General features: G+C 43.7%; 1 protein-coding gene across 1 annotated transcript; it reads right to left on the bottom strand.

Moving 5' to 3' along the window:
• Positions 1–3,515: 3,515 nt before the first annotated feature.
• LOC128545369 (protein FAM222A) lies at positions 3,516–26,927 on the bottom strand. The gene is made up of 3 exons (XM_053515582.1): positions 26,150–26,927; positions 18,801–18,935; positions 3,516–6,111 (listed from the first exon to the last, which is right to left on the bottom strand). The coding sequence occupies exons 2-3, from the start codon at positions 18,889–18,891 to the stop codon at positions 4,832–4,834; spliced, it is 1,371 nt and encodes a 456-aa protein (XP_053371557.1). The 5' UTR covers positions 18,892–18,935; positions 26,150–26,927; the 3' UTR covers positions 3,516–4,831.
• Positions 26,928–27,434: the final 507 nt, after the last annotated feature.

The following is a 27,434-nucleotide window of genomic DNA, read 5'->3' as shown; positions in this document are numbered from 1 at the left end:
TTATTAACATTGATATGTGCAGGATCTTTAATATCAGTGCATATATCAACATATTAATGATATGTGAGTATTTTATAGTCTTTGATATTATTAGGTTTTGTTTATGACGTCAGCGCTTGGGTTTTTATCAACTCATAAAATCACAAAAGTAGGAGATTTTATGAGGCGCCCTTGCCTGGATGCAGCATGAAACAATCACCGTGCTTATGCATGTTCGATTTCGATTGCCTTGTTTACTAGAACAAGAGCTTCTGGAATTGCAATAAATGGTTCTGGGCCAGAAACATGGGGGGAAACCCCTTAAGCAATTTGCATATCTAGGAGGAAAAAAGGAAGAAAAAAAAATCAAGATAAGTGGGCCGCTGCATTGTGCCGTGCCGTCTAGTCCACCATAAGCGCCCGATACGCTTTATTAAAAGTAATATATTCTGAGACATTTAACCTGAGAGGACTGCACATTTTTCATACACAAATGCAACACTGCAGGGGAAGAAAAAGAAGGACCTTTATAGAGTCCTATTTCCATATATATGACTTTCTCAAGAGGGGTGCAGGATAAAACCCCATGCGTCTCCAGCACTCAATAGTCTGGAGATTAAAAAAAAAAGCAAACACGTAGATAAGAAGCTTGTATTTTTAATAATGAAATCTACAAGGTGAGCACATACACACATGTACACATGCAAAAGTTTGGAGAAGCCTGCAGGTTTCTTTTTTCTTCTTCTTTTTTTTACAGAGCTAATCAAGTTATAAACTCTATAAAATAACACATATGGAATATTGCAGCGGACAAAAAACAAAACAAAAATATATATTTGAATTTATTATCCATAAAAACGATAAGGGTGACACACTGGTGTAGTGGTTAGCACTGTGGCCTCGTACCTCCAGGTTAATTCCCGCCTCGGGGTCTGTGTGTGTGGAGTTTGCATGTTCTCCCCGTGCTTGGTGGGTTTCCTCCGGGTACTCCGGTTTCCTCCCACAGTCCAAAGACATGCAGATCAGGTTAATTGGTGTTTCCAAATTGCTCATAGTGTGTGAACGTGTGTGTGATTGGATAGACTGGCGCCCTGTCCTGGGTGTACCTCACATTGTACATGAAGTTTCCTGGGATACGGTTAAGGCTTCCTGCGACTGAATGATAAATGAAAGATTTTATTTTTGAATTTTTGGTTAAAATTACTTATTTAAATATTTAAATTTAGAAACGCATAAAAACATTGATCTTACTATTTACGAGCTGTTGCCTTATAAGCGATTTTCAAACATGAGCTATAAATGTCCAGTACTGTGCAAAAGTCTTAGCCACAAGTCTTAACCCCCCCCCCAACCCCCACCCCGCACCCTTTAATTCTTCATATTTTGCTTCCAAAGAGCCAGACTTCCAGACTTTCTTGTATTTTTAATGTAGTCTTGAAGAATAGCTCTCCAGGCTTCCTGACAGACCTTTTCCGGCTCTTATTCCCAGTCCTGTCCCTGTACCTGAGCAGATTCAGAAGAATATATATTTTTTTATTTGTTACGTCGTCCAGTGATATATGAAAGATATTCATATCTTAAGGCATGAACCGGTGGGAATCAGGTGCAGATGATGACGGATGATCAGGCCGGTGATTAGTATACTGGTGATGCTTCGTGCTGAGAGGTTGGAACAGACGAGAGGGGAAATGAGGTCGCTGCTGAGGCTGTTGCAGAAACAAGCGGTTTTATAAAATAGTGTCTTTAGGCACTTTGCAGCCTGTCACAGTAAAGAATCTGTTCCCGTTTCTTTAATTTAATCTACATTATTTAATTTAATACGAAGAAATGTGCAGTGTCTCAAGAGATTTGCGCAGTACTGTGTGTGTGTGTGTGTGTGTGTCTAATATTTTGGCTGGTAGAGAAGATTTTACATTTTCTTTCTTTCTAAATTGGAACACTTGGCATTAGGTATTAGATAATCTCCTTAATTTATGCAGGATGTGACCCAAAACTTAATGCAAATGCCAAATGTTCTTTCTGTGTGTGTGTATTCAGTGTGTATATATATATATATATATATATATATATATATATATAGAATTAGCACTATCATCTTACACCACCAGGGTTGAGGGTTTGAATCTCGCCCCTGTTCTTCTCCTTGTGCTTTGTGGGTTTCCTCCAGTTCCCAGACTTTGCATTGTAAGCTCTTTCCAGATTGTCTGCAGTGTGTGTGTTTGTGTGTGCGTGTGTGGGGTTTGTAGGTTGTAAGAGTTTGTGTCCTCATCAACGTAACATCATTTCAGCCAAACTTCAGTTAAAGACGATGATGATCTGCGCTGGATAGACACATCCACTAACGTTCAGTTATGCAAGCTATCCAAGAAACTAAAGCACGAAATATTTCATTCGGACGCGCTGTGTACTGTAATACATTTGATTGTCAATTCATTAGGAATCCACATTTATTTCTACGAGCTCTTGTAAGTCATTTATCATCAAGTGCATAAGCTTATAGAACTGTTTTTAAACACGTATTAAAAAGACAGCCTTTTTTCCCCGTCAATTAATTGCTTGTGCAGGTTTTATTAGGACTAAATATAGTACATAATAATAATAAAAAAAAGGCTTTTAAATTAATGACCTTGCATCCTTGCCTAATCCACCTCCTTTCTGACATCACGCCTATTATGCGGTTTTAATCACATGACTACTGTTCACGTCTGTCGCTCTCACGGAGTCTTTACTCTCGTTAGTCTTTAATATGTTTAACAGCTAAAGGAATTGCCCGTTTATTAAATACCCTTTTGAAAAGCCAGAGACATAAACGATAACCCAAGGCTCGGGTCCAGTTTACGGTTCATATTAGACTCGTGCAGGAAATCTAGCTCTAAGGGATAAGCACTGAAAGTTCAGGGCAGTGCCAGTAATTATACCTGGTAATAAGATCTGCGTGGTGTGCGTGCGACTCGAATGCCATGCAGGCCTGCCATTGTTCGGTCTAGCACTCTGTTTCTGGAACTAATGGCAGCCTCCTGGCCTGTTTTCCATCAGCACCTTGCTCTCTCTCTCTCTCTCTCTCTCTCTCTTTCTGTTGGTTTGTTCTCGATGCCCTTGAAGAGCTGATAAAAGAGGCAGAGGAGATGTGTGTGAGCTCAGGTCACACTGAAAGCTGATTAGCCCCTGTCCCCGGGGTGGATAAAGCCAGAGCGACGTCAATGCCCTGCCCTCAGAGGGTATCGCTGCTCTGCTGCTTCCCTGCCAAAAGGCCCCGACTGGCACTCGGATGACAGACCTGGAAGCCGAACTCGACGCGAAATCCCCCTCCGAACCCCCTTCCTCCATCACCGCGCTTTGTGACAAATATTTGAAAGCGACGTCGTTGTGTAATTTTGTTTGCGCGTTATAAATGACTCGTCTCATGTACTCATTACGCCAAGATAAGCGTTACGCCTGCCTTGACTTTATAGCTAGTTCAGAATTTATGATTAATGTCTGCGGTGTTTAGTGCCATCGTTCATTTAAAAAAAAAAAAAGACACACAAGCAAACAAGCAGATTTAAAAAACATCCCTAAATTAGATTTTATTTGACAATCTTAATCGTGGAGAGGGTTTCCAGACAGTCATACATACAGTAGTAAATAATCAGTGAAGCATAACACAGGGAGAGAGGGCTAATCTGCCAACATTATAATTGCACTTTTTAAAACATCTAGCCCACCGTGTGCCATTTTACCCCCGAGCTCGTCCATTTTGATGGATGAAAGAAAAACAAAATCATACGAGTTGATTTTTTTTTTTCCTCTTTTTTTTTCTTTCTCCCACTTCTCAAACTCCGATACCCTGGTCGTATCTTCTAACGATGGTCCAGAAAATCAAATGTCAATAAATAAAGAATAAAAATACGTAGAACACTGACGCTGAAATCCAGTTGAAACTCTTAAGACTTAGTCACAGTAACTCGTGTGGCTTCACATCTGGTCGCTGATGGAGCCAGCTCAGTAGTGTATGCTTCCCAGTCGGTTTGTCATATTCATAAAAATAATAATAACAATAATTATAATAATAAAAAATAAAAATAAAAAACACTGAACTGGCTACAGTAGACAACAGTTAACTAGATCAATTTGCCAGAAACAGGTGGATAAAACCAAACCGTTATAACATAAAAAAAAAAAAAAAGATAAGGAAAAACAAAAAAAATCATTGGTCACATAAGAGATAAAACAACTTGAATAAAGAATTTTATAAATATGCTCGTCTACTATTCGACACAAACATAATACAGAAACAAAAAAAAAATATTCAAGTTTTCCATTTAAATGAAATGTTCTCCAAACCAACCCATGCCGGAGTCATTTTAATAAGTTTTTCTTTTTTCTTTTTTTTTTAATAACAGTGCAATTGGAAAAAAAATCATAACTATTATGATTTAGTACTAGCAGGGCTATACAAATTTCTGCCAACAAGAGTTCACTAAACATGTACGTCAGTTTAGTTATGGTTTTTGGAGTAAACAGACCTGAAGAGTCCTGCAATAGTGGGCAGTTTGCTTCCCGTTGAGAATTTGGCAGCCAACCTCAAACGGTTCCGTTCGGACCATCCGGATCAGAAGTAATGGTGCGATGCCATGAAATCCCTGTTGCTGCGAAATATTTGAGTACGAGTACGTTTTGTAATACACAGTCAGTCCAGCTAACGTGAGTTGGGGTGCAACTCCGAACTTCTGCGAGGACTGAGAATCACTGGTACCATTTTAAGCTTTGTAAAAACCCACTGAGCCCTTTACGAAAGGCGTGTACGATAACAGACCTGCGCCTCGTCTTCTAATCCCAACAGTCCGCTCTTGAACCGGTTGTCTTTTGCGCCCTATCTGAACACGGGCAGCTGAATGTGCGTGGGCTGAACGGCCTCGTACCCGCGGCCCAGCATGCGCTCCTTGATGCAGGGCGGGTGGATTTCGCTGATCAGGCACTCCAGAGACTGCAGGCTGCTGCTGAGCAGGGACGCCTGACACAGGCTCCGGCCGGGCAGCCTGCAACACAGGCCGAGACCCGGGTACTGCTGCGGGACACAGTGGGCTTGGTGCGGAGGCCGGCCGTGGCTGTGGCCGAGCCCCACCGAGCCCGGAGGCAGCTCTTGCGTGTTGTAACAGTCGCTATCAGGCGTGGCGAGTGTGCTGTTCCAGTGAGGTGCGAAGAACTGGCCGGTGGAGAAGTCACCGTGAGTGGCGGCACAGTTCAAAGGGGATGAGCCTACCCGGTCCAGCGTGACACCCGTTATGCAGGTGCCCGTGCTGAGCGCATGAGCCCTATATGGGATCTGAGTGGGCAAGCATACATCTGGAGATCTGCTAATGGTAGCTCTGCTGCTGCTGTTGGCACTGTACCTGTGTAACGGACCCTGCTGATAGTGCTGCTGCTTCTGCTGCTGCTGCTGTTGTTGTTGTTGTCTCTGCTGCTTGGACTGCCATATTGCGTATTCCATGGTGTCCATGTAGCCTGTAGTCTTGGCCATGTCCATGCTGAAACTGGAATCCAGGCAGGCTGTGGCTGCTTGATGAGATGGGCTGGAATGATCTTCTAACGATGCCTGGAGCCCTTGGGCATGGGATGTCCTAGCCATTTGTCTCATTATGCCAAGGGATGCATGGTCTGAGTGGGAAGCCAGCGCCAAGCTCTGCACACTTGAGAGAGATGTAGCAGAAGCTGGGACCAAGACATTGGGTGGCACAGAGATGTTGTGCATCTCAGGAGGTTTGCAAAGCTCTAAGCTGTACGGCCTCTGCCTGTGCCTGTGCGCCAAGTTGTTGCCGCTGGGCGGTGCATAAGGTGCCACCGCCATCTGGATTGGTGACAGTCTAGTCCTCTTGCCATCAGAACTCTTTACAATGCCTTTGGTCACAGTGGGTGCTTTGACGATGGCCAGCAAGCCCTGGTAGCCACTGGAGTAGGGCTGGGAGTAAGGGCTGAAGCGTTGGCCAGTCGTGTCCAAGCCATTGACAGTCCGGCCAATTTGTTTGTGCTGTGGGACCCTGATATTGGATGGGAAGATCTTGATGGACAACGGGCTGTCCGCCGTCTTCTGTGCGTAGGCGTCCAGCTCAGCAGCGGAGGGGTACCGTGGAGACCGCATCGAGCTCAGATCACCTGCAAGCAGACATAGTATTAGTTACATAACAGAAAAAAAGGGAGAGAGAGTAAGAGAGAGAGACAAAGTGAACATGAAATATAAATAACATCATCTATTTCAAAGTAAAATATCTATAAACTGGAAGCAAATTCGTAAGCTGTGCTCAAGAGGTCATCTGATAAATATGCCGGGGAAATAAGGCTGAATATACGGTATGCTCCTGTTACAGCCTAGTTGATGATGCTCAAACTTGCACAAGGAATATGAACAAAAAACAAATATCCCCAATTGAGGGTTTCGCTGTCTGACAAAGCAGATTGTTCTGCGCTCTTCAGCATAAACACAAGAAAGTGATAAATACTGGATGAGTAAAAACGATCAAGGAGCAGACACGAGACAAGAAAAATCGTCCAATAAAAATGGAGATACCGGAGTGTCTGCTCTATCCCATTTTTTACCCCCCACACTCACTTCCTCTGCCTCATTTCCTCTTGTGGATGTTCATCCTTAGACATCTGCATCTTTCTAAAAACTCATTTTGTGGAGGGAGACACCCCGGGCAATGTTTGATCAGTGCATTATGAAATTAATTTGGTCTTTCTTCAGGACAAAATTGGATTACCCTGGGAAATCAAGGAAGAGATGACGAGAAGGAGGGGGGGAGAGAGCTAATTTTGTTTCAGTGACTTGAGTGGAATTCATTTCATGGCATTTGGCTATGCAACCCACTTAAACGTAAGCACAAGTCAGTGCCGGAGATCAGAGGGAGAAAGAAAGCGCTATAGTCAATCACCTTTGAATGAAATGGAGCCTGACGATTTCCGCAAACAACGATGACTTGTGTGAGATCTTCACAATGAAAGAGGCAGCAGACAGCAGATTATTATGGGCAGTCAGGGAAGAGGGAGTGAATTGCCAATTGCTGTAGATAACAGAAGGCCCATGGTATGGATTGCATTTGGTGATCATTAGAGATGGGCGAAAAAAATGTATTCCATTAGGCATCGTGATTCTTTTGGGTGGCGATTCACGCATCACCACACTGACTCCAAAATCAATTTTTCCACAAATTATTTTTGATATTATAATTTTTATTCTTATGATAGAGGCGAACCGGGTGATCGGCCAGTGACCAGGTTTTCAGTGTGACTGGCCGTGACCGTTCAGCCCAAGATATCAACAATTCTATACTGAGTGGCACAACAGAGCCGCATTTTTATGACGTTACATTATCAAAAACCATGCATGTTAATGGCCTCAGATTTGCCGTTTTCTCCTAACTTCGTAACCAAATTAGTCTCAAACGCACGCTTACACCGGTCACAAAACACTGCGAGTACTAATAAGTCGAAAACTGTGTGCGTTAGAATCAACCCGCATGTCCGTGTTTGAAACTGTGCGTCTGCGCGGTAACAGACACTCAACCCGCGTGCTTACCGCCAAGGCGGTAAAACATCAGCGTTTCCTTATTAATCCTACAGATGGCGCTATCTGAACTATTTATACATTTTCATCCCATGTGGAAGTAATGAATTATTTGCCATGTTTGTTTATTATAATGGGTGACACAAATACGTGCTGCTAAGTTAAATGTTAAACTCTTGTACTTGGAGTTATTGTGTATTGTTTAAACACTGCGCTGGTTTTTAAATGAAGAAACTAATGTTATAAGGAACGGGCCAGATTTAATCAATTAATTAATTGATTTTTTTTGAAGGTTTAAAATTGTAACAAATCATGGAAAACTGTAATATCGGATCAGTACATTTATAAAATTACGATCCTTTTAAAATCTTTTGAAAAAAGGTATCGTGATGATATCGTATCGGGTGCTACTGGTGATTCCCATCCCAAGTAATGATTCATCGTTCTGAAATTCATCTTTGAAAATCATCTCTGATGTCCACAGTTTATGAAGCGTACCTTACACGGTTACAGGAACATCTGAGTGAGCAGAGAGCCTAACCTGAAGTCTAGTAATGGAAAAATCTCCAGGCAGGTTGGGGGTGGGGGTGGGGGGACAGAGACACGTACGTTCAGCGGCGTAAGAGAAAGCTGGTGGGACAAACCAAAATTGGATTTAAAGACCATTATTCGAGCAATTTCATGGCTGTTTAAACTGCCGCAACTACGGGAAGAAAAAGTGCTCGACTTCTAAACTATGGCTCTGCTGACGAAAATTATGGCCACTCTTGAGAATGACACTTTTATGGTGTTTCTGTCATGAAAAAGAAAGTGCGAGAATTCAACCACGTTGCTCGGTAGTCAGCGAAAGCCACTGGAGTCCCCTTTAGAGGAGGCCGTAGAAGGGGGTTTTGTCGGGGTGGAGGAGCCGGGTGGGGAAACCATCCTAAATAAGACGATTCGGCTCCTATTTCGATAAGAGAAGCCATTATAAGTGATTGCTTCGGGAATGCGATGGCGATCTCGCTTGTTGTTCCTGTTCAGGATTGATTTGGGACTTCATTTCATTTTCGGGGCCCACGACGAGCCTCCGACTGTGAAAATGATTCAATCTACAAGATCCAGCTCATAAAGGAAATAAATTGGGTGTTTAAATGGAGGAAGGAGGAGAAGGAAAGAGTGCTAGCGATGCATCTTGCTGCAAAACACACTGCCTGCAGTCACACAGCGCTTACAGGGGGTCATTCATCACGACGAAGGCCCAGAAATAGACATACAGGTGGGCAGGAATTTATGTCGTTGTTAAGGATCTTGAGAAAAACCGCAGAACGTGACAGCATAGCCTTAAAAAGAGTGCTGCTTTGATCTGGCCTGGTTCCAGAGGCTGTTTTGGGAAAAGACCTGAAACTTAAATCTTGATGTAGGACAAGCGACCAGACGTCTTCTCGAAACCGATATAAAAAAAAAAAAAAATCCAAAATTCACATACACTGCACCACTTCCCGTCGAGATTACTTTGCTCGCCCTGGAAGTCTGGCAGCATAATGTAATGGAAATATTGGTGGATTCAGTATGCATAATGAATTGCGGTGTAGTTTGGGAAGTGGCTAAGTTGTTGCCAAAGCTGTGGGTTGTTAGCCACAGAGCGTGACAGAGGGAAACGATTAGCATTCTGACCCTAAGCACTTAATCACATAGAGCGGACCAACTGCTAACCTCTCTGACTGCAACGCTGTCAAGGTCCACTCCAAGACTACGGACGAATTTAGTAGCCCATCTGCTCGAAAACCACTCAAGCAGACACGCCGCTAAATCCGAACCGTTATTTGCCGAGTCCGCTCTACCCAGGGGCTTCTCGGAGTGCTCACCAATTTACACTCTGTAAGTCTTTTAAGTGGCTTTCCTCCCTCTCTAGCGTCAGGATTGCCCGAGGTGGGACACATGGGATTCGAACGCGAGTGCTCTTACGCATGCAAGGCCATTACCTGGAGCTCCCAGAGCTACAGCTGAAAGAAGGGGAATCAAACACATGCTGCTTCACTGCGCAGCTCAGAGAGGCAAGGTCAACCCTTCGATCAAACAAAGCTCTCAAAAGTGACTTCTATTACATTAGGTCAGCCCTGAAGGGATGAGAGGAGGAGAGAGAGCGGCTCTGAAATCTCAATTAACACTCGGCTAATTAACTTCACACGCCATTTGATACAGAACAAACTCTTTAAAGTAGGACAATGACAAGCCTGGTAACCCAGGAATGAGAACGCGGTACACGTTGGAACGGAAACGAAATGAATGAAGGTAGGAAACGTTCCCTTTAAAAAAATAAATAAATAAAAAAATTAAGCGTATGAAGAATGCACAAACGGCTTTCGGGTCTTTTAAGCCTCCCGATCCTCACACACTCATTGTTTTGTAGCGGTCTGAGTTAATCACTGATTAACTGGGAAAACAGCTGAGGCTAAAAAAAGAGCAGCACTCTGCCCCATGCATTTCCACAGGGCTCGCTCGCTGAAACACACGCCTAATGATCAAAAGACAGCCACACAATTGGTGGCTTTGCTTTAGGATAAGACTGATGATAGAAAGGATTTGTTAAAGTCTACAGTCTCATGAGGTTTAAAAGGAAAAGAAAAAAAAAAAAACAATTTGCAAAGAAACATGAGAATGTAGTTATGTAGTTAGTTGTGTGTTTCTGAACTTTACCCTGGAAATCTGCGGTACTGTGCTAAAGTCGCAAAGGCATGCTAGTAAGCACTGCCTATCACAACAAAAGTTGCGCAAAAGTTACAGAAAACTATTTGTATGCCAGGAGGCGGCACATTAAATAAGCGACTTCTTTTTAGACAAAACAATAAAATGAAAATGAATCAGGTTTTGCATGCAAAAATGAAGAATGGTGCGACAGTCAAAGTCTTCAGAAGAACTGTGACGGGTTGTGCAGGGTGCTTAGTAAAACTTGGTAGCTAATTTCCTTATAAATCTGCAAAAATCGTACGTCCTCTAAAAAAAGGGTCCTCTAAGTGTCAATACTCACCGTTTCATTAATTATTATTTACTCAGCATTACAGTTTGTTTTATATTTAAAGGTGTCTTGTGCTGCAGCATTTATTTGCATGTGCCTAAATTTTTCTTTTACTCTGGCGTTCTCCATACACACAATAAATCTACATGATTATCTCTCTGGTGCACCATATATCCAGTACATTTGTTTATCATAATAAATATTAACTATAGTGCCGTGCTGTCCGTAGCGGAAGGCGTGGCACGGAATAAAGTCCTTATTCATTAATCTATATCTACTGTAAAACTCTGTCCTCTTTTACCTGACCAATGATTGACAAAATATTGCCATGTAACTAACGTAACACGATTTGCATTAATTTGCTTACATTTCTAGATATTAACAGAGGTATTATATAAATGGGATCTACAACAAGTAGAGCTGGGAATCATACAGTTTGTAGACTGTCGATTTGAATCAATAGCATTAGTGTTTGCAATCTGATTTATCTCATGCTTTATCACTTACAGGCTTTAAAGTACAGCAAGTTCCCAAAATATGAACGAGTATCGTTCCGATTGCTTGTTCGTAAGTCCAATTTGTTCGTAAGTCCAACAAACACAATTGGCCATACACAGTATACTACAGTACGGTGGTCTTTAGAATCACACAGATGGTTAAACAATTCATGTTAAAAGAACGGGCGAGGTCTGCCCTCTTTTGTCTCCATTGTTATTGCTTGATGCGTCTTAGCAGTACCAACTTTATCGCCGCTGCTTTTAACCCTAGGAAGCATTCTGAACGCAGGTGAGTATGTATGCCGGACATGTCATCCAACTTCAGGAATTAAACATGCAAGAATTCTTGATCCAATCTTCGAAAGTTTGTAACTCGAATGTTTGTATGTAGGGTACCAACTGTATTAAAAACTAGTAAAAGCATCACTTTGCTGTTATCAAAATGCTGTGGAACTTTGTTTGTGTTCATTGTTTAAATTGTTATGCCTCAGACAATCTTCTGCTCCACACTTCAGTACAGAAGGTGGCAGTATTGCCCAACTGACCATAAATTCAAAAGCTAAAGAAGCAATATTCTCCCAAAACATGAGTATTTGTGCAAGATAAAAGGGGTTTGTATTTTCTTTAAAAGCGTTGTCATATTATCTTTTTAAAAAATGTGAATCAATTTCTTATCGAAAACTGATTCATTGATTCAATTAGCTAAATCAATTAAATTGGACAGCTCTAGTAACGAGCACTATTAGAGACACGCGAAGGATCCATGCTGACCCATGCTTGTGAATACTTTCAGGTAAGGAGGATTAACAGGCAGGAGGGAAGGCTGGCGTTCCCGCGCTCTCACATCAATCATGGCGACACTAGGTGGCCGTCTGTAAGCTCAGGCAAGCAGAACGGGAGGATAACGCTTTTCCAGAGTGTGTTACGGCATCGCAAACCATCCGTAAGCAGCAGTTTGACAAGATGCTGTCGGATGGCATCATGTGTCTCGGAAAACCGTCTGCATCCTGACTGGTTGGTGGGTGTGGTAGAGTGGGCTAATGAAGTGGCTGTGAAGAAATCCAACCCGAAAACAAAACAGTGTAGCTGTACAAGTTGTACAGAATCAATTCCAGGGTAAGATATAATATAAATAAAGATTTGGTTGGAGATTTTCGTAAAACCCCATAACCCTGGTTAATGAAGCGACCTCTTCTCACGTATGTACTGTGTGATGGCGGTGTGGGTGTATCAAACTCTCTAAAGAGCGTCTTTAAAGCCAGTCAAAACAAGCTGCTGGACTGTTTGATCGATGACCATGTTGTTGAGTTTCAACTTCCAATTACGGCATTATGCTAAAAATTCAGTAGCCAGTAGCCCATGACGCAAGTCAAGTGCGATAGAATGTCGACTTTATTTCATTTTATCGCTATAGTGATTTTATTACAAACAAGAAGCAGTTTACCTAGCCATTTAATCCTAAACCCATGCTATAATCATCTTGCCGGTCTTAACAACTCCAGAAAAGCTGCGTAACTGCAGTAAGAAGTCAAAGCCAGAAGAAAAAGTTTCTGCTTCTCTCTCTCAGTGCCTTCGCCGAGCGATTGATTCAGCAGCACTCCATTAGTAACACAAAGGCTCGGCTGAGTGGTTAAAACGCTCCAGTTAAATCAGGTGAGTAGGAGGTAATCATCCTCTTTAAGAGAATTACAACAGTTAAAACATGGCAGCCTAAAACGCGCGATGTCAATTTCGAGTGCGCGCCGGATCGAAGGGGACGTTTTTAACAGGGATGCCTCACCGATGCTACGCTTTCACCGACGCCAAACGCAGTTACCGAGGCATGGTGAGCTCGCGAGGCCACGAACCGACTCCCTCGGGGGAGTCGCGCCCTTGCGAACGGTCCAAAGCTTGCGCGGGATAAAAGCTCCCGTTATTAATATTAAGAGACATTAATACTAACTGACATGAATCGGAAAGCAGGCGTCCATGTGTGGAGGTGTCACAGTATAATAGCAGGGTGCTGGGAACTCGAGCATTGTTCCCGGGCTAATATGCGGCATACAACCTGATGAAACCGGTCTTGAAGTTCTACAAAGCCAAAGAAACCTGCTGATGAAGTTCATTTGATTGGACGTGTCCGTGTCAAGACAGACAAACGCACCCCGTTCACCTCATCAGCGTCTCTCTCGTTCTCTTTCCCTCATGGGAGGCTCGGCGAGGACAGAATAACCGGAGGGGCCAGCGCTTATTTATCTCTGCTTGAAAAGTCAGGCATGGACGAGCCGGGCACTTTACATGAGTGTTACTTTTCATTTGGCTCAGCACTGTGGGAAAAAAAACACTGCAGCTAAACAGCCTACCCGGAGACACAGCACTTCCCACAGCGTTCCTCACATTACTGCATGAAGAGAATAGCCATAAAGCACTCTTGAAGTCACAGTCACCTCTGTAGAAGTCATGACCGAAATGTCTCATCTAGGTCAACGTCATGATACCAAAATTTTTATGAATAAATAAATAAATAATTACTGATCAGAAGGTCCCAGGTTCAAACCCCTTGAGCAAGTCCTTTAACCTTCAACTGCTCAGATGTATAATGAGATAATGTACGTCGCTCTGGCTAAGGGTGTTTGCCGAATACTGTTAAAGTTAAAACGAAGGGAAACTGTCAGTCAACGGACAGAAGTGAAAATCTAAACAGTTTTAAAGCCAAAACACTCATGATCTCTGAAAGTCAAATTGCGGTGATGAGACCAGACAGGAGATGTTGTTAAACAGCAAATCCTTCATACTTCACTTTATACGAGACGACCGCGATGGTGCGATCACATTCAATCGACAGGACTGCAAATCAATTGCGTTTCCATTAACTTCCATTAACGGAGGCCATTAAAGCATCAACCTGTGCACAAGCTTCCCATGTCAGGAGATGAAAAGAAAGACAAAAAAAAAAAAAAAAACACAACCAACAACTAAAAAACGATCCTCGTTATCAGGCAGGTGTCCGGTCATGATGCAAGACAATATCTAATGCTCGTGGAAAAAACGATGACAGAAAAGAAGCAACAGGTCTGTGATTAAACCTCTTTAATTCTACCAGAACCTTTATATTAGGTTTAGTTTCGTTTTTTAGCACCATGAGATGACTTGTCATTTTATTTGATTTCATTCTAATTGCTTGCTACAACCATACCTAGTATTTGATTATCTTTTTGTTTTGTTTTTTTTATTTTTAAATCACATACATATTGCAAACACCTCAAGCAAACCGAAAACCTTTTTAGCGATATTAAAGTTTCTGTTAAAATGTTGTTGTAGCCGGCGTTCGGAGCATTATTTAATTAAATAACGTGTATAACGACGCTTGGTTAGGAAGCCTGCCTGTCTGTCTTCTCAGCGTTAACTATAGAAAATGAAATCTCTGTATTAATTTGCTGCTTCGGATCACTGTTCGGTTACGTTATCCAAAGCAGTGCTTTAGTTGTCCAGGAACAAAAACAGGCAAATTCAATATATGACAATTAAGCTTGGATAAAATAATATATAATACCGATAATAATAATAATAATAATAATGGTGACGGGTCTGAAGGCAAAGCCCGGAGCTCTGCCTGGCAGATGTGGTGCTAACAGTCACAACATGTTGCCAGGAATGTGGCTGACTGATAAATCCTCAGGGCTAAACACGGTCCACGAGTTGCTGAGGCAGACATATGCACTGTATATTCCCTACAGCCCCACCGTGGGCTCGTTTCCAGAATAACAGATATGACACATGCCTCCAGGCAATTGCAACTCCAACGATTCATCAGCCACGTTTCACGTCAACCATTAAACCTCCGGAGATCCGATGAGGGGAGGAGAAGGATAGATGGTACACCGAGTCAGGAAGGAAGGATCCAAAACCCGAGTTGGGTGGAAAGGACGAGCTTAACGTGCTCGGGGTGAGACGTGTCGGATCCAGGGTGTGTGTGTGCTCGTGAGTGGCATGGGCTGGGACTGTCAGAGCACATCAGGCTCTGGATGCAGAGAAACAGAACAGTGTGGGGGTGTGAGTGTTGTGTGCATGTGAGTGCATGAGAGAGAGAGAGAGAGAGAGAGAGAGAGAGAGAGAGATGCCTGAGGCTGTGCCTGTGGCAAACCAGGGCCGTTCTGTTCCAGCGTTTAGCAGACAAGCGCTCCACTGATTCCAAATTAATATTTAATAACATGGCAGACAATGAGGTTTTTACCCCAGCTGGATGGGGAAGTGGGAGGGTAAGGGGGCATGGAGATTTGCTCCGGTTGTTAAAAAAAAAAAAAAATTATCAAAAAGGCTTTCGCACGGCGCGCGTGGAAAAGACAATACAGATCGCTTATCGATAAAACTCTCATTGTTAGCCGGCAGGCTCGATTAGAATTCTTTACCGCCTACAGTCTCTCTATCTCATGATCTCAAAATTGTTTCTCTCGAACCTAAGGACTCGAGATAGTAGAAATGACTTGGTTTATCTCTTCCCTGATCGAACTGAATAAAATTCAATCCTAACATGAGACGATGCATAGATCAATTAGGCGAACGCTGGGGAGGCTCTCCTCGCGCAAATAATCAGCGAGTAATAATCAACGTCCTTCGGTCCTGACGGGCCGCCACAAAATGCACTCTCGTTAATTGTGAGCGTAATGCATGCTGACAGTAATGATAATTAACCGACTCTGAAAGCCGTGTTTATGAAAATCACTTCGAACCGCTTTTATAAACCGAGACGCTACGGATTTAATATCACGCAGGAGTCTATAGGGGGAAAAGCTCTGGTGGTGTAGGGTTACTCTGCCTCGGCGTGGTCGAGAAATTAGATCGATAGCGTATGATGTGTGGACTCGTGAAGGTCCGAGTTGCCCTTAGCGACCGTGCGAAACTCTCAATTAGAGAAAGGTCAGTGGATTCTATAACATTTCGAAACTCGATGCTCCAGCGCTCCCTTTCGTGGACATCCCGCTACACAGGACGGGAGCTGAGAATAGGATCTGAATACACAAACAAGAGATACGCAAAACGGTAGCTTTCAACAACGATGTTAAACAGCAGGTGCTTAGCTACGGTTAGGTTTTGTTTTAGCCGCTATTGCTAGCGCAGCTATGCAATCCCTGATGTCAGCTTATGGTTCGTCTCCAGTTTGCTCCACTCCACATCTCTTCACTTTGCTTTAGCTGTGATTGGCTGAATGAGTTCAGTCAGTAAGTTTACATGACCTTGTGTTACCCGACTAAAACTGGATGTAAACAAAAAAACTTGTAAACACGCCCATATAATATGGTGCATGTGTACCTCAGTCAGGCTCAGAAACCTAGGCCTAGGCGCTGTGCACATGCTCCACAGTTCCTGCATGTGACGAAACCGTACAATACGGCGATGTCGTCTGACAAACACCATAACCACAAATTTCATTTGTACACAAAGTGAATCGCCCAGCACGTAAGAAATGTACAGTGCTATGCAGTAGTCGCGTTTTTACCGCTCGACATGCTACCACTTGCCTGCTAGCTAACGTGATGTAAAAGCTTAATCGAGAATCCGATACTAACGAGCTGAAAGGTTGCATATCGCCCTCTATCTTAGCAGAGTTGGACCATACTCCGGTCATTAAATCGATTCCCCTGCAGTGCTCGTATAACGGGACAAGCAGCGGCTCAATTAAACGACCTAGCCCAGCTATAACCGTAACTCGACTTAACTGCGCATGTAAAAGTACTGCATGACTTTTAAAAGTGTCGACTTTTCTTGGGGGGTGAAGAAATAAAGCTCGGATATATTCATATTCCGACGCTTGCTCCGTGAGCCTCTTCTTCACGGTTTGATCAGAGTAATGCACGCTGATCTGCAATGCAGACGCAGCAGATCTAATCAGCCCTCGGTCCTCAAACACAGTTTTAGACTTTGTGTCACTTCAAAGTGACCGGCGCTGTTCTTCCGACATCATCTCCTCTGGGGAACAAAACCACCGTCTGCGATGACAGCCGCCCTTGCAGAGGGAAAGCGTGTCAGCCTGCGCGGCGCTCGTCAATGCCCTCATGAATTAAATTAAAGACGGCGCGATTGCTGTCACCGATAAGGAACGCGGTCTGATCTGCACCGGCGATAAACCTGGAACTCTGGGAGTCAGTAGAGACCAAGGTGAACTTCCCTCCCCTCCCCTTCATCTCTCCCTCTCTCTCTCTCTCTTTCTCTCTCTTATCTAACCTCCCACTTTAGTCTGCTATTCTTCTAGCAGAACTGGAGAGGCCTAATTAAGGCAAATTAATTCCAGCAAATAGCCTAATTCATTAAGTCACGTTTTGCATCAGAGAGCCCTCATTTTTTTTTTTTTTTTTTTGCATTAAAGTAACCCCATAAGCGTAGGAGGCACTGCCTGGATACGAGACAAGAGCCAGACACATGGATGTTTTAGGGATGAAGGTGCACAAGTCTAAATCTATAGTCAAAAATGTATTTAAAACAAGAACATTAAACATATCATAATGTAACGCAGAGCTGATTTTCTCCTTTAGTGCAATGATTCGATAGACAACTGACGTCACATGACCCTAAAAGAAAAGAAATGGTTTTTCATCAATTCCCAATATTCTGTGTGTTAAATATCAAATTTCACGAAAAGAACCAAGCCTATGGATTCAGACTTTCCACCCACACTGTATAAAATAGATATAAGGGTTGGTCCAAGTTTTCATTTCAACTACAGACGAGCAGAATGAAAACGTATCCACCGCTCTCGGTCTTAATAGATAAAAATCCATTGTCTGGACAGAGGATCCATCATCCACTCAATATGGTTAAACCATGAAAATCAAAGGTTAGGTTACCTTAGAAAATTGAATTTACCATAAGATTTTTTTTTCAGCCCTTTACTCCAATAAGCCTTTCTTTTCTTTTTTTTTCCGAGCTCCATCTCTCTACACCTTGTTCATAAAAGCACCCGCTGCAACAGAGGCTTTTCTCAGCAGTGCGGCCGGATCTGGCGAAACGGTTCCAATGCCTCTGGTTAAAGAGCTAAGCTCTACTTCAAATCACGTGTTATTGCAGCCAGAGGGGCCTTTTTGCTCTTCCAGATGTAGTGAAGATGGAAGAGGCTTTTAACTTTTCCACATCAGACACCTTTACTGAGCCGCACAACCGGAGTCAGAACAAAAGGGAAGGGCCTTGCGGTTTTTATTCTTTTTTTTGTTTGTTTTTATATAAATACACGGTTCTGTCTGGGAATGAAATATGGATTTTTATTATTAAAAATGGAATCTGAAACGGCCATGATGGTGAAGTCTGATATCCAGGTGTGCGTATGGCTCGTTTTTAAAGCAAATTGCAATAAGAAACAAATCACTGTACTGCTATAACTTTGGGGGTGGGGGGTGGGGGGGTGTCTATGGGATGACTATCGTACCACTGAACAGAACTAAACCCAAATGATATACTGTTGGCTCAGGGTCACGTCTTCAGACTGGACCATCAATATCATCTCGTGTTATATTTTTAAAAACCCTCCTGAAGCCAAATAGTGATTCTTGACCCCTTTTTTACTACTAAAACACTACAACTTGCTTGCTCGAGTTCTAAAGATGTTAGAGCATGTACACGTTTTATAGTTAACACGCTGTGCATTTAGCGCAACAAAGTGATGACACATCCCATAATAACCTGAAATGCTTTAAACCGCTCTACTATACAACCTTATGAGCATCCGCACTATATATACAGCCCTCTGACTGATCTGTCCATCTTCGATCCTTAGAGCGTAGTGATCTAATAAAGCCGAACAAAACCACTTGCTTACTTTTCATGCTGACGGGAGCGTCCAGGACCTTGGCAGCACACGCCGGGTGCTGTGCGGGTTGGTTCTGTCTTCTCGGCAGGCACGCCAGCATGATGCAGCTTTTAGGCTCTACGGCTGCGAGACGCCTCGAGGAATCTGCAGGAAGAAAGCAGAGTCACTTCTGAGTTTCCTGAGAATTCTAAAGCGGACCGGACTAATCCGTACGCTTCCTCTTCCTGTTATTTATATATTTATACACAGTACTTATAATGAAAGAAAATTAAGAAAAACCCTAAGGCACTTGGAGTGTGTGTGTGTGTGTGTGTGTGTGTGTGTGTCAAACAGACTGTATGAAATGTCTTCCCCTTTAGGTGCACGGAAACAAAGACGACGGTAATGACTCAGCAAGCGCTTGTCTTTTTGGTGGGATTTGGTGGGCCTGAGGTGCATGCTGAGCACTCGACGGCTCTAATCAATCTCCCAGCAGGCCATAAATCTCACCTCCCTCTGTTCTCGGCTGCTAAGCTATATAAAGACGTACATCCACAGGCAACCCTGACAGGGATAACAACACAATGCCACTATAGGATTAACATCCCAGGCAAAAGCAGGCCAGGCTGGCTTTATCTTTCCAAGGCTCTACAAATGAAAAGCATCTATCTAGATGTCCCTTCTAATCCAATTTTCATCTTTTTTTTCTCCTTTTTTTTTTTTTAGGGGGTAATCCTTTAATTTAGTCATTTGACAGGTGGTCCCGGTGACTTGAATGTAAATTATCAAGAGCGAGCCAAAGGGATCAAAAGGATTTCGAAAAAAATATATATAAAATTTAAGATAGTGTAAGAATTTTAACCGAAAAGACGTACAGTATGATTTAACTCGGGCTTGAGTGTCTAATTTTCATTTTTACATTTTCAAGACAAGTTTGTATTGAGCGAACAGCACTGGTAATAAAGTGATCGATATTTGTCTTTTTTTTTTTTTTTTTTGGGAACCTTGTATAGATCTATTGAGGGGGAAAAAAAGAAGTTGCTGCTTTAATAGTTTGTGTTGTTACTCTCTGACATTTACCTTTGGCCCGATCATTCTATATTCAATTACTTTTTATATTAACAAATTAATCTGCCGTCCTCATGAGATCCCATGGCAGTAGCTGGCCTAGTTCTTAGTCTTTAGGCTAATGACTGTTGACTCTTCATATCCTTCATTTTATTTGATTCGCTCGCGCTCTCCCTCAAACACACACACACACACTCTCTCTCTCCCCTCCTTTTCTTCCCCTCCCGAAATCCCTCTTTGATTTATTTCCCGTCCAGCTTATTACTCTCCTTTTTTCCTGCTGGTTCCACACGACGGCTGCCCGAGCAAACTGGAGGGGAGAGCTTGAAAGCCATCTGTATATACTTGATTGCCTACACCTCAGAAGGATAAAAGAAACAGCCTGGCTTTCATTCTTGTCAGGAGCCTGGAGAAATCATATCCCCACCCCATACACACACACATACACAGGCTGACTTTTTTTCTTAACAAAATATGCACAGAGAGCGAGCGGCGTCTCTCCGAAACCAAACAGCCGGTCTGTGATCACAGACAGCTAAACGGCTAAAAAGCCTTTCTCCCCGCTAGTTTTTTGTAAAAGGGCCAATTTCATGACAAGGCCTCCATTACTGCGCATTTGTCAAAGGAAGATACAGGTTCGGGATGAAGAGGAGAAGCGGGTTGGTAAGGGGAGGGAAAGAAACACACTCGCACAGAAAAAAAAAAAAATAAGACAAATATGGGATCTCCCGGGAAATGCCTGCGCAGCTTTATCAACAGGAAATGAGAGACAATTGTGAAACTGCCATCCATTACTCCCGCAAGTGGCTGAGGGATAAAAATGCATAAAGCATTAAGATGCACCCTTTTTAAAAAACAAAAAAAAACAACAACATGGGACAGCAGAGAGTGTGAATGTGAAAGTGCACGTGAACTGGAGAGCGCGTGTCCCCTGTGGCCATGACAACCGTCCCGCCGTAGAGACACGGCCGGTCGCATCCATACTCCTCCTCGTTGCTTTTAGCAAAGTGACTTTTTTAAGGCCGCGCACAAAGGCTTAAGAAAATCACAAACAGCCTGGAGGAAAAGTGCTCCCTATCGGCAACCTAATGTCTCTTTGAATGACAGCCGGTCTGTCTCCTTAATTCCATTACGCCAAATGGCCCTGAAAGCTTCTTTCTCCAGAGGATGCCGCTCCACTCTTTCTGGGCCCACGTCGTGCGAACAAAAAAGCAACTCCATCCACGGGCTTGACATACTTTGATTCCGAGATATAACTCTACGCCGCTATCGCGCTGCGAATCCGTCATTTTTATTTATTTTTCCCCTCCCGTCCTGGAACGGAGCCTCGGCCATTCATTCTGCAAACCTGCTTCTAAGAAAGTTTAATGATCTAGACCATCTCTGCTGTTGTTTTGTTTTTCCCCCTCGTACGACCTAATAACCTGTAAAAGACCCACCGACTCCTAGTTTCACCTTCGCAGAGGCCGCTATTCACAACCTGAGTAAAACTTTCGACCAGAAAGGACAGCAAATCCTTGCCACTATTCTGCATCAGCCCCCTCTGATAAGGCCGCTTATCATCCTCCGTGCTGCCTGGCGAGGGCCTGCTGGGTAGATAAGTGTCCTGCACGCCGCTGCCGATCTTTTGTCTTCCAAGGATTTCTGATAAGATCGCCTCGGCAGACAAATTGTCCCCTCCGTTCTGGTATTTTAGCCTTTTCATCTCTCTCTCAAGCCTGGAGGTGAACTAGATGGAGGATTGTCTAATTGTACGTGCGCCAGTGCGTAGCTAGGAAAATAGGAGTGCGTGCACAGATAAGGTCACGTTGCAGAAAGAAAGTGTGTGTGTTTGGGGGGGGTTGGATGTGGATAAGCTTTATTCCCTCATGTGCGCGAAGGACAGAATGTCGAGATCCTTTTAAATCAAATCTTATCTGTGTAGAATCCCTTTGAGGCCTGGAGAGGAAAACCAATGGATTAGGCATGGAAAGCTAATTGCGTGACTGGCAAAAAAAACAAAAAAAAAAACAAAGTGGAATATATTACTTGGGCAAAGTCGCAGGAGAAAAGGCTTGTTACGTTCGGTTTAGATCGACGCAACTGAGAGAGAGAGCGATAGAAGAAGCCAGATTTGCATAAAAAACAGCAGTCGTTCTGTCTTCAAACAAACAAAAAGCCATGAAGCGCTACGTATCCTGGTATAGAAAGCGGTTTAAATCCCTCACTTTGTTTACATCTTTGGACAAACTCTAGCACTTAAATCTTATGAGGTGAATCTAATGAGGAAAACCAGAATCAAGTAGCCTTAACAACCTTCTACTCCTACCCGAGCATGCATATGCATTTACACACACACACACACACGCACACACTCTCCAAGAGGCACTTCCCACTCAGCTCAAAATCCTGAGTTAATAATTAGATAATAATGAAAAAAAAAAAAAGAAGGTTTAATCCTGGCCCTCTTTCACTTGCCGGTTAGATAGGATTAGCATGAGAGTGCTATGGTAATTTCTTCTCCTTCCCCTTTGTGTCATCCTGCCTACACGGCGGGGGAACGAGTCGCGTCGCACCGAAATAACACATCGACTGAGGGAACAGTCGGAGCAGGCTTGACCGATGATGAAAACCTATCACGGCTGTATATTACATTTCTTTTAAAGTCGTACTAAAGTGACATGCCGCCATTAGGTCCACTTTCCAACGTTGAATCCTGTCCAGCTAATGTATCTCTCTTGGCATTAATTGAGGGAATCAAGTAACCTGAACGAAATTGCCTTTACGAGGAAGAACGGCTAATATATTTGTAGGCTGATCAAATAATATCCCTGCAGCCATGCGAAATCAGGTTTCCATTGACTTTATGTGCGTCCTGCAGGTTTGATCTATGAGAGCTGGAGTCCAGAAGCAGTCCTCCTCCTCCCCCCGCTGTCTTAAAAAAAAAAAAAAAAAAAATGACGGCCTGGCCTGTGGACTTTTCCAAATCACTAACTCTATTATGAGTGACAGCAGTGGAGGAGAGGGGTGGCCGTTCTGCCACTTCCTCCAGCAGGAGCCCCTCAGTGTGATGCTGGCAATCCGGCAGGAGAAAAAAAAAAAGCCGAGCGCCACATCAAAAGGCCACGTTTAGCCTCGCTGTACGAGAAGCGGAGAGGCCACGGCTGGCTGGCGACGTCGCGCCGATCGGCCTCCCCTCTCTCCGTGGAAATGGGATCTTCTCCGAGCGGTGAAAAGATAGCAGAGCTGTTTCCCGGAGGATGGAGGAGGCCGTTTGACAGACAACGGCGGCAGCTTCATCCGTAAAGCTCCTCATGCATTTTTAATGGAATCTATTACTTCAGGATTAGGAGATAAGAGACCGGGGCCCTGTTTAAATTTCTGATAGTTAGCATAATTGGGATCAGAGATGCATAATTGGGATCCTTTTTTTTTTTTCCTCCTCACTCCTTTTGAAAAGGGTAACCTCTTAACCAGATGCCCAAAGAACACCAAGCCGGAGATAAACACTGCTCGCTGACTCGCATTAGCATCACACGCAAAAAAAAAAAAGAAAGAGGAGGAGGAGTTTCAGCGAGACCTTTAAAAGCATTTCTTCTCACCTGGCTGTGAGGTGTAAATGTAAATACGCTCTGTCAAATGTAAATTTACCCAGCCTACTGAATTAGCTCCTGCTCCGGAGAACATTATTCCACTGGCAACTATTTATGGCTTGATATTTCACCGGCTGTCGTCTAACCATGGCAGCTTGTTACAGAAGTTTGCGCTTTTGGGAGGTACAGCGGACGCTACGGGTACACTTGGGCAAACGCTCGTCGCCCCGAGCGCTCCTCCACCCGCCAAGTACACGGGGCAATTCATTACGCTTTTAAGGGTCACTGCTTCTTTCAAGTCATTAAAAATGGTAATATAACAAAGAACTCAGAACAAAGATTTGGCCAAATGTTTCCCGCGGGCTATTCACACTGGAAGAACACTTACCCCCCCTGAGTGCTTAATGAATGACTTGGCATAGAAAGACTAAAAGAGTTCCTGGAGAAAATGGACTTTACTTGGTACGTGCTGATCTAAAGTGACCTCCACCTGCTGCACGCTCGATGGGAACAGGTTCGACTTCTAGGAAAGCTGGGCGATCGTTTCCAAAGTCTTATATAACGTGAAATTATCTTAAACGGATTGCGTTTTCATCTGTTTGTTTTTTTTTTTCCCCCCACAGGACAGAATGCTTCTGTAATCCCGAGTAAACGCTTTTAGCAAACCTCCCCCACCTGCTCGAGCCATATTACCCCATAGCACCCTTTCACCCCGGCTCCTCATCCCATAAAAATAAAGAGACCAATTAGGCAGATTTCAAAGGATGGCAGCCGGCCTATAATTACACACGACGTCCTTAGGAGATAAAAGGTGATTACGGTGGATGCAGAGGGAAAATTGCTTAGCAACCGAGAGATTGACATCATCCCCACAAGTGGAGCTTAGCGACCGGGCGTCCGCTCGCTCTCCGAGGTCACTCAACCTTCCCAGATCACCCTTATCTCAGGCTTTGTTTAATAAACAGGCTAAATGCATCGACAGAGCAGCTTTGTGCCAGCCTTGTGATGACTGAGGAATGTCCTTGTGTAATCCCCCGTGTGTTGCAGGAAGTGGACCTTCCACTTCCGTCAACACTTTAAGGAATGTTAAAAGTGTCTTAGACCAAGACGGGACCACCAGAACAGATTTAACACACTCGAACACCGTTTGTTCAAAAGATATTCCTTCATTTAGGTGTTTAGATGGTGGTGATGAAGAGTGATGTTTCAAGTATCGGTCAAAAATCTATTGCTCTAACGACTGAAAAAAAGAAAAGAAAAAAAACCATTCCCTGTAGAACAAAGGTGATCAGTATAATCAATAGAACTTTGCATTGATTTGCAATGAACCTTCTTTCTAGTTGGAACCAAACTATGCTGGAAAAACTGAGCTGTCTGTCATATCACATGCATGGACTTGGATGTCAAAAGCGACTAGGAATAAGATGGATGCGAGTGACCAAAACAGTTCACACATACGCACCAGTAAAAGGGTGTAAGAAACGGGAGTGTGTCCCAAAGGCATCTTGGCTGAGATAATGAGGAAGTGCAGTGGTGTTTTGAGTGCAGGCCCCGAGGCCATTAGCCAGCAAATGCGGACAGAAAAACTGCTGCAGCAGGGAAAGAGAGCAGTCAGGAAAAAGAGATGACAAATCTCACGTCTTCATGGAGAGATAGTGGAAATGCTGATAGGACATAACGTCGCCAGACAGCCCGCATCTTCATCTCCAGCACGGTTTGCTTCCTTGGCATATATGAAATGGCAATAATTGGCACACCGTGGCATAAAGCCGGCGCTAAACACCGAATTATGCTGTTTAATATGCAGCCTCGACCTTTTTCTTTAAACATTGTGTCGGGTACCCCGACGACAGAGCTCGTGTACAGTACCTGCAATCGAAAAGTAATTACTCTGGCTTTAAAGGTCAGCGCGTTGCTTTCAACGCCCGTCTGAGTGGCATCTGGAATTAAGATTCACCTTTTTTTCCCTTCTTTACAGTAGCGCTTGGCTTGTCAAACACGCAAAGCTGGTCCTTAGGAGAGGAACCACGGTGACACGTGAATGTAGCCGTTTCTCTGAAGCTTTCTCTACACTTTAATTATGTCGCCCCATCTGAAAGGCCACAGCGTTTATCCCGCTGCCTGGACGTCCCAAAATGTCAAACGACTTCATATGAAGAGAGTGGGATTTGTAGGTCTGCTTCATGGCGCTGAGGGCAAACCATGATTCTTTTCTTCTCTTTTCTTCTCTTTCTTACCACGCGTTCCGGCGAATGGGTGCCTGATCATCTTCTTCACCTGGACCGGAACGATTTAAGGACCTTCCTTCCTCTAGAGCAGGTAGAAAGTTCTTTATGATGGTTTATAGGCCGTGCATTTTCTCTCCCAGTCGCCTCGCCCGTGTTGGCAAAGGCTTTGAAAAGGCCAATAATAGTGCACTTCAAAGCCTTTTCCTGTAACCGCGGGGACTCTGGCACACAAGGCCCCCTTTTATTACAGCCACATCCATCGGGGGCGGTCAGCTGACATGAAAGCAAGGCAGAGACGCATTTCCGACAATATGGGCTCAGACAGACACCATTCAAGGCAATTCACCATAAAAAAAAAAACAGACACACAAACACACACCTAAGAGGTTTCATTTCCTTGCAATAACAAGAATCCAGAGCAATCCGGTTACTTTAATTAACGAGATAAACGTTACAAAGTATCACTTCCCTGTTTACATGATAGATGAAAGGATTCATTGGATACATTTACCATAAATGGAAGCCTGGATGCGTTTCCTAGATCCAAGCAAGGCTTATTCCCTGAGAAATCATGCCTGTCGTCTCTCACGGATCCACGTTTTTTTTTTTTATTCGGTCGCTTTTTTCCCCGTTTTTCTCTCTTCCTCAGTCGGCGTTCAGGATGATCCGTGCAGTCGCTTTTTCCTTCAGATGAAAAAGAAAAGGAAAAAAAAAACAGGATATCCAGTCGCTTGGCGAAAATGTCCTAAGGAGGAATTATGAAACGATGCGTAGTTTTAATCATGGGTGAAGACCGATTTCATGTCCGGTCGCGGTGTAGAAGCGGCTCCGGTACGTGCCGCATATCGGAGGCTAAAAGCACCTGCTGCTAAAGCTTTCTAGCTAAACATGACTGTTTTTACGCCTCGGATTAACCCGACAAGCCATAATAACAACCAGGAACTTCTAGAAAACAAAAACGAAGTAGGCTTGAAAATGAAACGCCGCTCATCTAATCTAATCTAGCGCGACACAAGAGCACTCTCTGTGTATATATTTAGATTTACATACTACATTTATAGGCTGTATATAAGACTCTCCTTATGGCAGAGCGTAATCCATCATCTATCAACGCCTCCTGAGTAATAATTTACAAAAAGAAAAAAGGGCAAAGTTTAGTTCGACGGAGTCAATCAGCTGTTTGTGAAGATAAAACAAGAGAATCCTTTGAAGTCGCGGCCTTTTAATTCAGGACTGCGTGAGCGCGCGCGCGCGTGTGCCCGAGCCGAGACCGCTCCGCTCTCCTCATGCCTGACAATCAGCACCGTCTGTGTACACACAACAACGGCCCGCTCTGACCGCTCCACTCACCGGAGCGCTCAGCCAATCACTTCAGAGGGAACGTTCGAATGAATCATGGCCTCAGCCAATCGGAATGAAGAGTGGGTGGGATCTGGGCGTGACGCAATCAGCGGTTTTCCTTTTTTCCCCTCCCCTGACCACGCTGAAGCCTCGTCACTCGGGGTTATATTTAAAGGGACAGAATTTTAAAAAAAAATTTTTTTTTTTACACTTAGCTGTGTACAGGGTGGCGTGGAACCTGTGCTAGGAGAAAACCCTGGATGGCGGTGCCAATCTATCACAGGACACACACACACACACACACTTGTTTAAACACAATACACCAGCTATTCTGGAATGCCGGTTAGTCTAGTCTGCCTCACTTCGGACTGTAGAAGGAAACCAGAATACCCCGAGAAAACCCACCAAGCATACACGCAAATTCCACGCGCACAGACCCAGAGGCGGGAATCGAA

The sequence above is a fragment of the Clarias gariepinus genome, chromosome 17 (genome assembly GCF_024256425.1).
Source record: "Clarias gariepinus isolate MV-2021 ecotype Netherlands chromosome 17, CGAR_prim_01v2, whole genome shotgun sequence".
Classification (NCBI taxonomy): Eukaryota; Metazoa; Chordata; class Actinopteri; order Siluriformes; family Clariidae; genus Clarias; species Clarias gariepinus.
Note: the sequence above shows the minus strand (reverse complement) of the source record. Positions and strands in the feature narration are given on the sequence as shown.

What these genes read in the sequence shown, in the direction of transcription:
- LOC128545369 (XM_053515582.1), bottom strand. Translation starts at nt 18,891, where the DNA reads ATGCTGGCGTGCCTGCCGAGAAGACAGAACCAACCCGCACAGCACCCG. An exon ending in CGCTCCCGTCAGCATGAAAA is followed by an intron (nt 6,112 to 18,800) that starts GTAAGCAAGTGG and finishes GTCTGCTTGCAG; the next exon opens with GTGATCTGAGCTCGATGCGG.